The 15,579-nt window shown below is 41.9% G+C and overlaps 1 protein-coding gene across 1 annotated transcript in view; it reads right to left on the bottom strand.

Annotated features, from left to right (window-relative positions):
* The window catches only part of LOC129268081 (abnormal spindle-like microcephaly-associated protein homolog), a 34,408-nt gene that overhangs the window by 1,976 nt on the left and 16,853 nt on the right, over positions 1–15,579 (bottom strand). The window contains exons 12-22 of the mRNA XM_054905662.2: positions 14,899–14,984; positions 13,230–13,442; positions 11,801–12,002; positions 10,833–11,107; positions 10,101–10,295; positions 9,455–9,694; positions 4,200–9,173; positions 2,814–3,155; positions 2,367–2,559; positions 1,841–1,995; positions 1,121–1,273 (exon numbers count right to left, since the gene is read on the bottom strand). Coding sequence (XP_054761637.2) covers positions 1,121–1,273; positions 1,841–1,995; positions 2,367–2,559; positions 2,814–3,155; positions 4,200–9,173; positions 9,455–9,694; positions 10,101–10,295; positions 10,833–11,107; positions 11,801–12,002; positions 13,230–13,442; positions 14,899–14,984 — 7,028 coding nt within the window. The remainder of the gene's footprint in view (positions 1–1,120; positions 1,274–1,840; positions 1,996–2,366; positions 2,560–2,813; positions 3,156–4,199; positions 9,174–9,454; positions 9,695–10,100; positions 10,296–10,832; positions 11,108–11,800; positions 12,003–13,229; positions 13,443–14,898; positions 14,985–15,579) is intronic.

Here is a 15,579-nt window from a genome sequence, read left to right as displayed (position 1 = left end):
AGTCTTAAAAAACTTACATTGGCTACCTATTCAATCCCGCATACACTACAAAATACTTCTATTTGCCTACCAATGTTTCCATCAGTTTGCTCCATTGTATCTTATTGAACTGTTAACACCATATAAACCTGACAGAATGCTACGTTCAAGTAAAAAATCATTAGTTCAGGTCCCACATACTGTGACAAAGTCATATGGGGAAAGCTCATTTTCACATGCAGCTGCTATTTTATGGAATAATCTGCCAGAATATCTTAGAAATATACAACCATACGAAAAGTTTAGAAATAGCTTGAAAACACATTTATTCACCATTTTGTAAACAATTAATGTAAGAACCCGGTGCTCTCCCCTCCATTTCCACTCCTTTTGTAAAAAGTGCTTAGAGACATGCGACTTTGCTTATGTATTTTGCGCTATACAAAACGTTTCATTATTATTATTATTAAAGAGTTGTGATTGATCAAATCAATTGTAACTCTATGGAAATCCATCCATACCATAACTTTTTCTACAGGAAATTTGCACAGTGAACAAAAAGAATCACACCGAATCTTCAAGAGAACGATAAATGTACGTATGTACATCATATCTAGAAAATATTTTGAACAAATTTGCATTTAATGGCGACCGCACACCTTACGATTGGTCTGCAACTCAATTTTAGAATAAAACATAGTAGAATTTGATGACTTGGAATATCTTACTGTGTAATGTTCAAAATCATCATACAAATACCTATGTTCAAATCTGTGACTATGCTATCATCCTTTTCAGAATAAAAGCAAATTCGATATCTAGTCGTAATGACGTCATACATGTAGCAGTCGTACGATTGGCTACGATTTGAAACTAATTTGGCCTTTACTTCACAATAAAGGCTTGCCATCTTTCAAAATGGTTATATTAGTATTCTTTCAATTAATTTTAGCTTCAAATAAAATTATACATGTATGTTCCATTCACATTTTCAGAAAATGAGCAAAATGCGATTTGTTCCAAAATCGGATCGCGAACAGTCGTAAGGTGTGCAGTGGCCTTTAGATGTTGATGTTGCTGGCCGTCCATACTTATGGTTGATTAGATCAATCGTAACTTTTCATAGGGGCCCAGTACTCACCTTTGCTTGTGAGGGTTCCTGAAGCAGCTTGCCGAGAATGACGCAGGTCTTGCAGAAGATGAGGGCGTTCTTCTCACGATAGATCTGAAGGAGCTCTACCAAGGTGGTGACGGAGTCCTCCACATCGAGCACGGCATGCTGGGTAGAGTCGTGCTACAAGATAAACAAAAAATTAGTTATTAAACATTGATTTGACTTTGACATTCTGCACTGCAAGGTCCTGCTTGTCAATTGTTTCTGTGATATGTTATAAAAATGAAGCCTTGGAAAAACTGCACCAGAGAGGAAATTAAAGTGACTGAAAACACCAACAAAATTTTATGCTTCATAGTATGGTATTAGTGATGAAGAAATGATGATTCATTTTTTTCAGTCATAGTGAAAGTGTGTGTACAAATGTTATTCTTTGCACAGACAGTTGCACTTTAAACTCACTGCTTGAGCAGTTAGTGGAGTGAAGCAAGATTGGGGTCAATATACAAAAAAAATTGACTTTATGAAATTACCTTGCATCCTTTTCAATAACTTGACAGGTAAAAGCACTTTAATATTTGCTTGTTACTGTTTCCATATTTTCTTATAGGGTGGAATGTTTCCAAAAACATATAGTCAGTGATTTCCACTGGCAAATTTGCTCTGAGCCAATCAGATACAAGGATTTCAGTAGCTTATAAGAAAGAGTCTGTGAAAATCATTGCCAATCTGTTTCATGAATCCTACCTTTGTGATGTTCAGGAAGATCTTGACGATGATCTCAATCATCTCCATACACGGCACACTACGGTTACATCCCCGTATCAGCGTGTAGAGGACCGGGACGGCACCGGCTTCAACCAGGCGCTGACAACAGATGGCTGATAGCCGAGATACAACCTCTGTAGGAGACAAAACAATGATTTATTAGTCATAGGAAAATCCTGTTGCACTTTCATTACAAATGCAGGTATCAGATAATCTTGGAATGTGCGAATAGTTGTACATACAATGAAGAGGACATTTACAGTTTACCATCTAGATAGTCCTGAAAAGGAGTGTTTGGATGGTGGAATGAAGAAAAGTTGATGAGAAATGAAAATGAATGAGACTGAGTGGAAATTGAAAGAAGAGAGAGATGAGAGAGTAGAGTGATCTTCTGAGAGATTAGGTGAAGGACTAATAAGAATTATAAACCAGATGAGATGTGACAGCAGAACAACCATAAGCTGGGTAAAAAAATACAGATATGAAACATGTCCGAGTAACTCACCAAGACTAATGAGCGTTTCTAAGATACGGTGCATACTCTTGTAATGGAGTAGGTAATCCAGGGCGGTGGCAGTTCGGTTGCAGAGTTTCTTCTCCTCCGTGACGTTCTGATTGGCTCGTCGGCATCGTGCCCTGGCCGCGCTGACCTTCTTACTCTTGATACTGCACCTGACCCGATGACCTCGCCACAAAGCCTGCATCGGAAGACGATTAATCAAAGTGTTACAGTAAGGAAATCTCCAAATTCCTGTAAAGAACTCTCTTCAGGCAAAGAAGGTTGATTCATTTGTCATTATTCTAAAATAATTATTTGACTTGAAGAAGGCCAATGTACAGACTCTACTCTATCACATTTTTACACATTTTATTCAAAAGACCATACCCTATAAGAATCATCAAGAGTGACTGAAATTAAATGTTACAATGATTAATCAGGATGAATACTAACCTGCATTTTTAGTGCAGCCGAGTGCATCTTCTGGATCCGTCGCTTAGCAAGCCAAACCCTAGCAATGGACTGAAGCCGGGTAGCAGCAACATTCTTCTTGATGAGATACCTCCTCGCTGCCCTTTGCAGGATACATGTCGCAGCTCTGATCTTCTGGAACCGCAGACGCTGGAGCTTCGCTCTCATCCAGCTCTGGATCGTCGTGATGGCGTCCATCTTCTGCTTGAAGGCACGGCGGAGGCGGAAGTTACGGAACGCCCTCTGGAGTCGAATGACAGACAGGTGGGCTTTGGTGCGTTTCGCAAAGGCTTGGACGGCTCGAAGCCTTGATTGACGTTGAGCCTATGAAAGCAGGAATAAAATCAAGTGAAGATACTCAATGGTAAGGATTTAGGACCTTAAAGATGTCTCAAAAATATTCTTCAAGGGATGGTCTGGGCTGAAAGTATTTATAGTTTAATAAATAGAGTAGAATTCACTGAGCAAAATGCTGAAAATTTCATCAAAATCGGATAACAAAGTTATTGAATTTTAAAGTTTAGCAATATTTTGTAAAAACGGTCTTCATGAATATTCATTAGGTGGGCTGATGTCACATCCCCACATGTTCTTTTGTAATTTATTATATGAAATTAGGTTTATTCAATTTTTTTCCTCCAAGAACTAGAGAAATTGGATTGACAACTGATTTAGTGCATTAGATATTTATTGCTACACCTTACTTATTTCATTATAAGGGAGACATATTATTCAAACAAGTATGAAATAATGATAAAAATTATGATTTTATATAATAACATAAGAAAACGGAAAGTGGGGATGTGACATCATCAGCCCACCTAATGAATATTCATGACGACTGTTTTCACAAAATATTGCTTAACTTTAAACTTCAATAACTTTATTATTTGTTATCCGATTTTGATGAAATTTTCTGCATTTTGCTCAGTGAATTCTACTCTATGTATGAAGATTTAAATATTTTCAGCCCGGACCATCCCTTTAATGACTATTCTTATGAAATAAAAATGATGTTATTCCACTAACTTGCAACCTCAGAATTTGAAGGACTACAGGATGACTTGATTCAATTTCGATGATGTCTTCCCCTACTGATAAGTAAATTTATTCATTAAAATTTTTCATAGAAGGGACTAGTAATTGTAAGCAATGGGGACAATTAACCTTCAAAACTGATTCTACATAATCTCAGATTAAACAATCAAATCTGCAATGACAGGTATCCAAGTTTCAAAAACTAATTTATAGTCATGACAGAATTATCATATTTACTGCATTGACACTTGGGAGTAAAAAAATAAATAAATAAAAGAACTGTATAACATGACTTCAAGCTTTTCAATGATAAGAATTAGGAATACATACCTCAAGGAGTTTCCTGGTTTGGTATCCTCTGAAGTGGCGCTGGATGCACACAGCTGCTTCCTTCTCCCTCACCATGCCAGCAAAGCACCGCCTAGCCTTGGCACCTCGAGCTCTTGCCTGCATCTCGATCACATGGTACCGCAGTTTCCTATACCTACAGCACTGCATGTACCCTCTGAACACCGCCTGAATGGTCAGAGCAGCACCACGGGCCATGTGGTACTCCTGCTGGGTTTCCTGCATGAGGGTGGTGGCGCGGTAACGCCTCTGGATTACAAGGACTGCATCCCTGATGGTTTTGTATCTCCGGCGTTGCACCACGCGCCTATAGTAGGACTGGATGCAGATGGCAGCTTGCCGGTGCTTACGGTACCTCCTCTCTGCGATGCAGCGGCGTAGGTGTGACTGAATAATGATAGCAGAGTTCTTCTTTTGTTCATAAAGTCTCCTCACCTTCCTCATTTCCAGGTACCCTCTTGAGTGCTTCTGAAGAATACAGACGGCAGAATATACCTTTTTGTATGACTTCTTCGCTAGGTACATCCTGCAAAGAGCCTGGATTCTGACAGCAGCGCTACGCTGCTTCAGGTACATTTGCCTACTTCGATGCATCCTGAATGTGGATTGAATGCAACGAGCTGCCCGATGCTGCGCAGCCAATCGCCTTGCCATCAGGCCACGGTACATACTCTGAACAACCACGGTTGCAGATTTCAAATCATCAAACTCCTGGCAGACCTTCTTCCCCACAAGGTAAGCTCTAATCCTTGTCTGAAGCAGGATGATCATAATCCTCTCTTGGTTGTACTTCTGTTGTTGCCTGAAGCTACGGTAAGCGCTTTGGATGACTGTGGCTGCACGGTTGGATTTCTTTAAGGCTTTCCTGACAAGGAAGCCCCTGACAGCTGCTTGGAGAGTAATACAGGCACCTCTGGTGATGTGGTATTTCAAAGATTCTTCCTGGCAAGACTTTGTGGCCCTAAATCTTCTTTGAAGTACGATAGCTGCTTTCTTCAGATTCAAATAATGTTTCCTGGCAATGAATTGTCGCACAGCTGATTCAATCGTTGTTGCTGCAGCATGCTCCATAGCGATCCTCCTGCGAATGCAATGACCACGGTAGAATGCTTGGACAGTTGTAGCTGCCTCCCTGAGGCAGACATATTCTTCCTGGACTTTCTTAGCTAGGAGGTGTGCCCTCAAGTGATCCTGCAAAACACGAACGGCATTCAAGGTTTTCCTGTAACTCTGGACACCTCTGTGGCATCTGTAGAAGGACTGAATGCTGGTGGCTGCTCTGTGCTGTTTCTTGATAGATTGACGGACTAAGAAAGTCCTCGCTGCAGCTTGAATAGTGATGGCAGCACCTCTCTGGATGTTGTAACACCTCACTTGCTGGTCCCTGAGATCATTAGCCCTCCATCGCCTCTGGATAGCCATTGCTGCGATTGTCCTCTCCTGCCTAAACCTCTTGGAATGGGTAAACCCAAGGAATCCCCTGACTACTGCTTGGATTTTCACTGCAGATTGCTTCTTGGTGGTATGGGCCTTCCTCTCTCTATGGCAGCGATAGAATGCCTGAATCTTGATGGCAGAGGATTGGCAGAGGATGTAATGCTCTCGGATCCTCTGTCCAAGAAGTACAGCTCTGAAGCGCCTTTGAAGAACAAGAGCAGCATTGGATATCTTCTGGTACCTGATGCGCTGGACATATCCCCTGAAACAAGCTTCGATTCTCGTTGCCATTTGATGCTGTCTACAGAGCTCTTGCCTTGCAACATGTCCCCTGAAAGCTGCTTGAATGGTGACAATAGCACCAACCATTATGTGGTACTCATGCTGTGCTTTCCTACTCAGTTTCAAAGCCCTGAAGTGCTTCTGCAGAACCTTGGCAGCATGGCACATTTTCAAGTAGTTCTTTCTTGCAACAAATCCTCTGAACAATGCTTGAATCTTAGTAGCTGAAAAGTGCTGTAGGGCAAGGTACTTGCGCTGAAGATGGCCACGATAGGCAGCTTGCAATGTGATGGCTGCCCCTCGAGTGATATGGTATTCATTCTGGACAACTTGAGCAAGCTTGTTTGCACGATATCTCGTTTGGAGGACCACCGCTGCTCTGCACACAGAAGAGTACAATCTTTTGGTCATGTAACCTCTAAACTTGGATTGGATCCGGGTGGCAGCTAAATGTTGCCTGGCAAGAGACTTACGTTGAAGGTGTCCGCGATAAGCGGCCTGAAGAGTAATAGCTGCTCCTCTCATTATGTTGTACTCCATGTTTATCCTCTTGCTCAACATCAGGGCACGGAAGTGCTTCTGAACAACCACTGCAGCATTACGGAGAGAAACGTACAACCTACGTTCCTGGTGAGCTCTCACAGCAGCCTGGATGACGATGGCTGCCTGTCTTTGTCTGGAAAAGACTCGTCTTTGACAATAACCACGATATGCAGCTTGAATAGTAATAGCTGCTCCTCGTTTGATATTGAATTCCTCGCAAACTGCCCTACCAAGTTGAAGGCTTCTATAACGGGTCTGAAGTACAAGTGCTGCTTTCCGGAGCTGCAAGTACCAAGATCTTTCAATAAAGCATCTATAGAATGACTGTATTACAGTGGCGGCCCGATGCTGTTGTGCAAGCTCTTTCCTCACTGCAAAGCCTCTATAAAGTGACTGCATGGCGATGACACCAGCTTTGGTCTTCAAGAATGTCTCCCTTGCTTCCCTCGCAAGGATCTGCGCTCTAATTCTAGTCTCAAGAACTCTGACTGCATGTATTATGCTTGTGTATGTCTTCCTGGCTGCGTAGCTCCTAAAGCTTGCCTGAATGGTAGTTGCAGCTGTATTCTGAGCCTTCAATATTTTTCGGGCAGTGTATCCCCTGTACAATGCTTGGATGGTTATAATCCTTCCTCGGGCAAGATAGTACTCCTCAGCACAGGCCCTTCCTGTCATCCAAGCCCTACAACGCTCCTGTAAGATACGGACTGCCCATTGCACCCTCATATATCTGCGATGTTGAAGATATCCACGTACCCTTGCTTGAATAACCATGGCAGATGATTTCTGATGGAGGAAATTTTTGCGATGGAGATGTCCCCGGTACACAGACTGTAGACAAATCGCCGAACTGCGCTTCATGTTGTAATCTTGGGTGATCTGTTGCATTAGAATGCGTGCACGGTATCGAGTCTGTAGGACGATGGCTGCATCTCTGAGTTGAAGGTATCGCTTTTTAGCCAGCATCTTACGAAGTTCAGCTTGGATACAAATGGCTGATGATCTCTGCTTGAGATACCAATCCCTCTGGACATGGCACCTGTAGCTGGCTTGCAGAGTAATAGCAGCTGCTCTCTGACAGCGATAGTTTGCCTGCTGTTCGCGCCCAGAAACAAGAGCACGGAAATGCCTTTGGAGAACAATTGTAGCAGACTTCTTTTCACAGAATTCCTTACGCACCAGGTAACATCTTGTAGAGGCTTGCAGGGTGATGACTGCAGCTCTTGTTCGCTGGTAATCCTTCTTTTGGAGATATCCCCGGAAGGCTGCTTGTAGTGTGATAATGGCACCACGGGCAATACAGAAGTCCAGGACAGCCTGTTTTGTCTGTAGCGCATCTCGGAACCGCCTCTGCAGGATAAGGGTTGCTTCCTGCAACTTGACGTACCTCTGCCTGGCAAAGTGGCACCTGACTGCAGATTGAAGCTTGATGGCTGCTGATTTCATTCTCAAGAACTCTCTCCTCACAAGGTTTCCTTTCCAAATAGCCTGTAAGGTGATGGCTGCACCCTTAGCAATGCAGTACTCTCTCCGCAATGTCCGTCCAAGTAACACTGCTCGATATCTCGTCTGCATGACTCTGGCAGCTTGACAAAGCTCTCTATAATTCTTCAAAGCTAGATATCTCCTAACAGCAGATTGCAAAATGACAATTCTGCTTTTGATTTGGATGAAGCGTTGCCTCTCTTGGTAGCAACGTACTGCAGATTGAATGGTGATTGCTGCCCCTCTTTTGATATTATACCCTCTGCAAACCTCTCGGCCAAGCAACACTGCTCGATATCTTTTCTGCACGAGAATAGCTGCCTGACGAAGCTGCCTGTAGTTCTTTAGAGCTAGATATCCTCTAACAGCGGACTGCAAAATGACGATGCTGTGTCTGGTTTTGAGGAAACGCCGTCTCTCTTTGTAGCAACGTATTGCTGACTGGATAGTGATTGCTGCCCCTCTTTTGATATTGTACTCTCTGCAAACCTGTCGGCCAGCCAACACTGCTCGATATCTTTTCTGCATGACAACAGCTGCCTGGAAAAGCTGTCTATAGTTCTTCAGACACAAATACCTCCTAACAGCAGATTGCACAAGGACGATGCTGTGTTTGATTTTGAGGAAGCGCTGTCTCTGCTGGTAACTGCGCACTGCCGACTGGATGGTGATGGCTGCACCACGTTGAATGTTGTACTCTCTGCAAACCTCATGACCATTCAGGACAGCACGGTAGCGAGTCTGCAAGACAATTGTGGCCTGTCGAAGCTTGGTGAATCTCCTCCTGGCCTGGACCCCTTTGACATGGGCCTGGATAAGAACAGCATTGTTCCTCAACCTCATGTACACCGCCCTCTGTATATGACCTCTGAATGCAGCCTGGATCTTCACCGCACTTCTGATTCTGAGCACATCTCTCCTCACCAACCGTCCTCTGTAGACCTTCTGCATGACAATCACGGCATCCCTCAAGGCACAGTACTTGGCCCTTTGTACTTCGCCCTTGACCTTGGATCTATACAGAGCCTGCATCTTGATGACAGCTGCTCTAAGCTTCCTGAAGTCTTCCATGGCACGATGTCTCCTGAAATGGCTTTGAAGGATGATAGCAGCAGCTCGCTGCTTCTGATACAACCGTCTCAAGTAGAAGCCTCTCCAGACCGCCTGGATAGAGATTGCTGCCTTCATTTTCTCAACCAATCTACGGACCTGTAATAATAGAGATAAAAACAGTGTAAGAGTAGAGTGACGATAACGATTGTATGCTTTGCATACATGTAGGTTCAAATGAACGAGGTATACATAAGCATTTATTTTAGAGTGAGGAAAACAATGAACTATTTAAAATCTCATTAATGGAATTTATAAACTAATAAGTAAAAAGCAGCATTAGAAATTATTTGTGATATCATTTGAACATCAATTTCAGTTTTGCAAAATTCATGAATGAATAACAGCTTTGTGAAACACTCCAGCCAATCAAAATTTACCAGAATTCCTCTCCAGATGGCCTGAGCTCTGACTGATGCCATTCTTAGCTCTACGAATCTCTTCCTGGCATTCCTTGTTTCTTGCCGTGACCGATACCAGCCTTGGATCGTCAACACGGCTCGTTGCATCCTAGCGACCCTCGTCCTGATCAGATGCCCCCTGAGGGCTGATTGGATGATGGTGGCAGCGCGGTGCTGCCGGGAGATGGCCCGTCTTACCAAGAAACCTTTAGCTGCAGCCTAAAGTTGAATATTCAGAAATTAAAAAAAATAAGCCGGATATTCTGGCAAATTGTCTGGTCCTTTTCCAAGTAATAATAATACACTGCCAACATGTGCTTATCTGTGTTGGTGATCTCCAGTGTAATCGTTTTTCAGATTAGATTTCATGATTTCACAAAGTTCAATTTCTGTAACTGTACCAGATCTTGATCCACAATGATATAGTAACAATTGACCTTTGATTAAAAGACTTTCTCTTGAAATCAGTGTTTACTGCAACCGCTTTCATTTATCTTCAATAAAATAATAATAATAAATATCAACAATAGAAAACATACCAAAATAATTGAAACAAAAGTGAGTTTGCAGACAAAAATACTAACAAATCAAAAACAAAGTTAATCGACGAAAGAATTGTACCCACCTGTATCAAATTGGCAGCTTGGGCCTGTTTCCTGATGGCTGCCTCTCGTCGTAACCTCCTGGCCGTCTGCCTGGCTAGGAAACCTCTGATAGCTGTCTGGATCTTGAGCACAGCGCCACCAATACGCTCCTCACGGCGCTTCAAGAGGAAAGACCTCACGGTCGACTGGATCTTGCTTGCAGCTTTCTCTCTGACCTGACATTTGGGGAGGGCGAGGGGGGGAATAGAAACGGAGATTGTCTTAGCTTCTCGAGTACGTCAAAGAAATTTTAAATGAAAGTTGTGGGTACATTAAGAAAAATTCATTGAAAAAACAAATCTAACTGGACAAAGCGCTGAAGGAAACTCATCCTTATATACCAAATGAATTCATCAGTGTCCTTTGGCAGGCTTATACAGATATGTTTTGACAATCTTCAACTTGTGATATAATCTGTTAAATTTTAAAGGAATGGCACTTAAAATTGAAATAAGGAGGATTTTAATCGAGTTGGGCTCTTTAATCCGAGGCCCATTGAGGGAAAACTGCATTTGACTTTCAACCAATCAGATCCCAGCATTTGGGACTTGTCTTCAAATTTTAGAGTCACAATTAAACACAACTCTCTCTGGCCTTAGTAACAAAAAATAAGGCAAAAGCGGGATATCTAACATCTATCAGAAAAATGGCTTCCCTGCTTGACAAAATTTTATCATCAATATTTCCAAATAACCAGTGAATCAGCAACTCACCATCCTCATCTTCTCTTCCTTCCTCAGATGATGAGCTCTCCAAGCCAGCTGGATGGTGCGCGCTGCCCTCGTCTCTTGCCTGAGATCCAGCAGACGAGCGCAGAGGTAGGAGACGTAGGTGATCACTACCTTCTCGTCAGGGATGGTGTTGGACATGTCCGCCGATCGCACCATCATCGGGACCCCGCCAAGCTCGTTGACCGTCTCGTACAGGAGCTTGAAGTTCTGGCGCTCGTTGGCAAGGAGCTTTTCCTGGTCGGTTTCCTTGCCAGTACCTGTGGATTCGTGAAGAAATAAATGCATTTGGTGAACTGAAAATGAAGTCCAGTTTTGGTCAGACATACAAAAGTACAATCATTTTCTTATTTTTAGCTAATCGGTACTTTGGCAGTTTTTTAAGGTCCGATGATTGATTCTTGAACAAAGAGGTCAATCCTGGTTTATGCGGTCACATCTAAAACTAGCCTCATGATAAGGCTCTACAGACTTGTGTCTTCACCATGACATGGCAATTAACAAAGAGCTGACGAAGACAACACTCTCAGCGGCTGTCTGGTGAGCCTAATGTTCTCGTTTCAAAAAGCAGCTGAGCAATCAAGTGCAAATTTGCAATTTATTTTAAGACTTATGATTAAGTTTGGGTGCCAAAATGGACTTGCAATGGATTCTAAGGTTTTAGCAACACTCCATTAGACGATGTACACATCACATAAATTGAATATTCTCTTCCCCATAACACAAAGGTTAGCGGTTAATCGTTTATTTGAAAGAACAATTCTGATTGGTTCCTAGTCAGTCTACTGAGCAAAATGCGCATGCAACGAAGATCTTGATAAGCCATTTCATTTAGCGATTAATAGTTAATATCTGTGTTACGGCCCGGACACTAGTCTGGAAAAATGCTTAGACTTTGGCGAGTATTAGCCTTCTGGAAGGTCATCTAATGCTCTACTGTTCTGAGGACTTACTTGGTGAGAAGGTCTGGGACCAGGTTCCGTTGAAGGCCTCGTCGCAGGAGGCGTTGAGATCATCTTCTCTCTCCTCCCTCTGGAACTGCATGAGAGTGGTGTTCTGGTTGATCCTCTCGTAGGGAAGCAAGGATGGGTGGTAGTGGTGGATCAGAAGACACAGGGCTCGGCCATCGCAGAATGACACAGTGAAGTTCTCAATCTAAGGGAAACAAACGAATATGACTTGATCAAGAATTATCTGAGAAATTCTAGTATGTTTTCTTCCTTTTATTTATGGGTGCAGGCAGGGGGTAATTGTGGATCAGGCAACTAAGAACTCGGCCATCACAGAATGACACAGTGAAGTTCTCAAATATGACAAATTGATCAAGAATTATCTGAGAAATTCTAGCATGTTTTCTTCCTTTTCTTTATGGGAGCAAGAACAGGGGGTAATTGTGGATCAGGCGATACAGGACTCGGCCATTGCAGAATGACACGGTGAAGTTCTCAATTTAAGAGAAACAAACAAATATGACTTGATCAAGAATTATCTGAGAAATTCTAGTATGTTTTCTTCCTTTTATTTATGGGAGCAGGCACAGAGGGTAATTGTGGATCAGGAGACACAGGGCTCGGCCATCGCAGAAAGGCACTGTGAAGTTCTCAATCTGTGGGCGTGATGTGGTCTTGTGGTGCTGACTCTTGCCTTTCAGAGGGTCATGGGTTCTAATCCTAGCCATGGTGTGTTTTCCTTCAGCAAGAAATTTATCTACATTGTGCTGCACTTGACCCAGGTAAGGTGAATGGGTACCCAGCAGGATCAATTGCTTGAATGCCTGAACGCTGAAAGGCAGCTCGAGCTAAAGCCGGGGTTATGATAATAATAAAAATGCGCCTGGGAATAGATTGTTTCTAGATAGATGGCGCTCTACAAATGTCTTTTAATATTATCTAAGGATTATTCAGAGAAATTCCTTTTTCAGAGTGCCTTTTCCTTGTGGTTATGAAGTGCCCTTCAATCAGTTCCAAAATTCTGCTGCAATATTACAAGTGACAGAATAATTTCAGCTTTAGCAAATCAGTTCACACTCCTTGTAAGAAGCAGATCATAAATCCTTTCAAATACATAGGATCGAGTTTGAAGACACCCGGGGGCCGTTTCATAAAGCTGTTCGTAAGTTAAGAGCGACTTTAAGAATGACTGGTGAACCTTTCTTACGCGCTTAACCATCGCCAATAAATATACCATTTACCACAAGAAAGGATCACCAGTCGTTCTTAAAGTCGCTCTTAACTTACGAACAGCTTTATGAAACACCCACCAGATCGATTTGTAATCAATCTTCAGTTTCTTGCGATGCCCAATAGTCATAACAAAGAGGAATTAATCGGTCAGAAAAAATCAAACAAATAATGCACTGATTCCTATGAACCATTGGCATACCTGCATATCATAGAATGAGCAGACTGCTTTACACCAGTCCATGAGGAGCATAAGCTGTGGGCTCTTGAAGTAGAGGTGTGGTCCGTCAAGGCTTGGTTGGGAAGGTCCTTGGTTCAAGCCCTTGAGGGCGCTCATCTTCTCCTTCAGCTTGCGATGTTTGGTGAGGAAGGCGATCTCTTCTCGGATCTGCTCCTCATTGATCATTACTCCAACCTAGAGAATTCATGAAATGAAATGAGATTTGGGAATGGTGAGTCTAAAATGGATTGTTATTCAAGAGCAAGCATTGAACAATACATTTGAATTGCTTTGGGCACATTTCAAACCCCATGGCCCATATTCTTATGTCGGGTTTAATTAAAACCCCATTTTTAAGTTGTGGTTTAACTATGGAAATCCAGTTGTTACATAAATCTCTAACAGTAGAGGTTCAATGTATCAGCTCATTTGTCTCCCAAAAACATTATTAACTGCCTGGGAAGAATATTAAGTATGACAGTTGTCTTCACCATTAAAGAACAGCACAGTAAACATGAAAAGCATTAACTGTAAAACAAAATTTTGAAGGGTTTGGCTTTCCATAATTTTAGCACAGAGGTAGACCATGGTCTAAGTAAAACCGACTTCAGAAAACGAGCCCATAGCATCATTATCAATATCATCACCATCTTCATACCCATCCCCATCACCATAGTCATCATCTTTATAATCCTAATCATTGTATCATCACTATCATCATTATCATTATCATGATATTCATATCATCTCCATTGCCAATACCATCATTTCTCACCTACAAGAGCTGCTATTTACCTACTATTACTTTTGAATTTTTAAATATTTTACTCTGGAAAAAGGGAAAAATGAAATGAATCTACAAGCTCAGTATAAAAGCATTGCTATAAATTGTATAAGTCGTGGGAGGGGAACTGACTACTTTCCATAGAAAACTACCCAAAGGATTAGCTGGTTCCTGCTGGTAGAAACACTGATTTGAAGATTTATTTTATCAAACAGGTGATCACAATCAATAACGGGAGTGTGAGAGGCCACAAATGAAAATAGCAGGAATTGTAAAAATGTCCTATACTTTGGGGTACAGGCAAAGTACACAAAAAGCTGAAAATAAGCTGAAAATTTGAAAAAAAAGGAATAAAAATAAATAGGTGAACTCATCACAATCCTGCCAGTATACAAATAATGCACGTAAGCACATGCATGCAGGGCCAAATAATGAACGATGTGCGAGAAGAGCCAGTGGCTATACCGCACCGAGGTCCACAGGACCGAGTGCGGTACATCCATTCATTTATTCAAGTCCTCTATGCACAAGAATGCATGTATTGTTTGTTCTATACACCCCCCCTCGCCCATGTTACTGAGTTGCCCCGAATGCTATATTTGAACTAAATTCTAGATAATTCAAGAACTCGCACTATCCTGCACTCTGACGTCAGAGTGCAGGATAGTGCATTTTGGATGCAATATTGCAATTCGCTGAATATCATGTGATCCGATTTGGACCAATCAGATTACAGAACATTCTTGGCAGTTGTATAATATGTAAGCTTGTATGTTCATGTCAAGTTGCTGTGGAGTAACATCCTGCTGTGTATCTAATCCTATTCTTTGGTTTTATCATTACCTTTTACGACAGAAAAGACCTTACCTGGTAATGAAAGATGATTCTCCAGAGTAGTTCCAGAGTCTTCTCTCGATGGCCATCTACAATTACTCTCTCATTCAGTCCACCACCTACAAGAAATAAGAAAATCAAATTCAATCATATTTCAGTCATAATTCATATTTCAGTAACAAGTCAGTTATGATAGCTCTCATACAGTACTATTATTGGGATTCCAATTGGTCTAATGCCAATTCGTCCAATTCCCAACTTGTCTACTATCATTTGGTTTACCATCAGTTCATCCACTATCTATCAGTTCTAACTGCCATTTCGTCCACTCACCATTTCATCTAATAACCAGCTGGTCAAATAGCCATTTAGTCCATATACCATGTGGTCTAATAGGTCTAAGTGTTAATTGGGCAAAATGAATGAAAATAAAATGGGTATTAGACCAACTGGTTATAAGACGAAATGGCCATAGACTAGACTGTTTCATAAAGCTGTTCGCAAGTTAAGAGCGACTTTAAGAACGACTGGTCGTAGACGAAGTGATTATTGGACCAAATGGCTGTTAGACAAAATGTTGATGGACAGAATGGCATTAGACTAAAGGAAAGTCGACTATGTGATGATTGGATGATTTGGCAATAGACAAATCGGCTGTTTACCATTCAGATGAGAATTATCATGATCAGATGACAGGCCAAGATTTTCAGATGA

This window comes from Lytechinus pictus, chromosome 9, assembly GCF_037042905.1.
Source record: "Lytechinus pictus isolate F3 Inbred chromosome 9, Lp3.0, whole genome shotgun sequence".
NCBI classification, from domain to species: Eukaryota; Metazoa; Echinodermata; class Echinoidea; order Temnopleuroida; family Toxopneustidae; genus Lytechinus; species Lytechinus pictus.
This window is presented reverse-complemented; position numbering and strand designations above follow the sequence as displayed.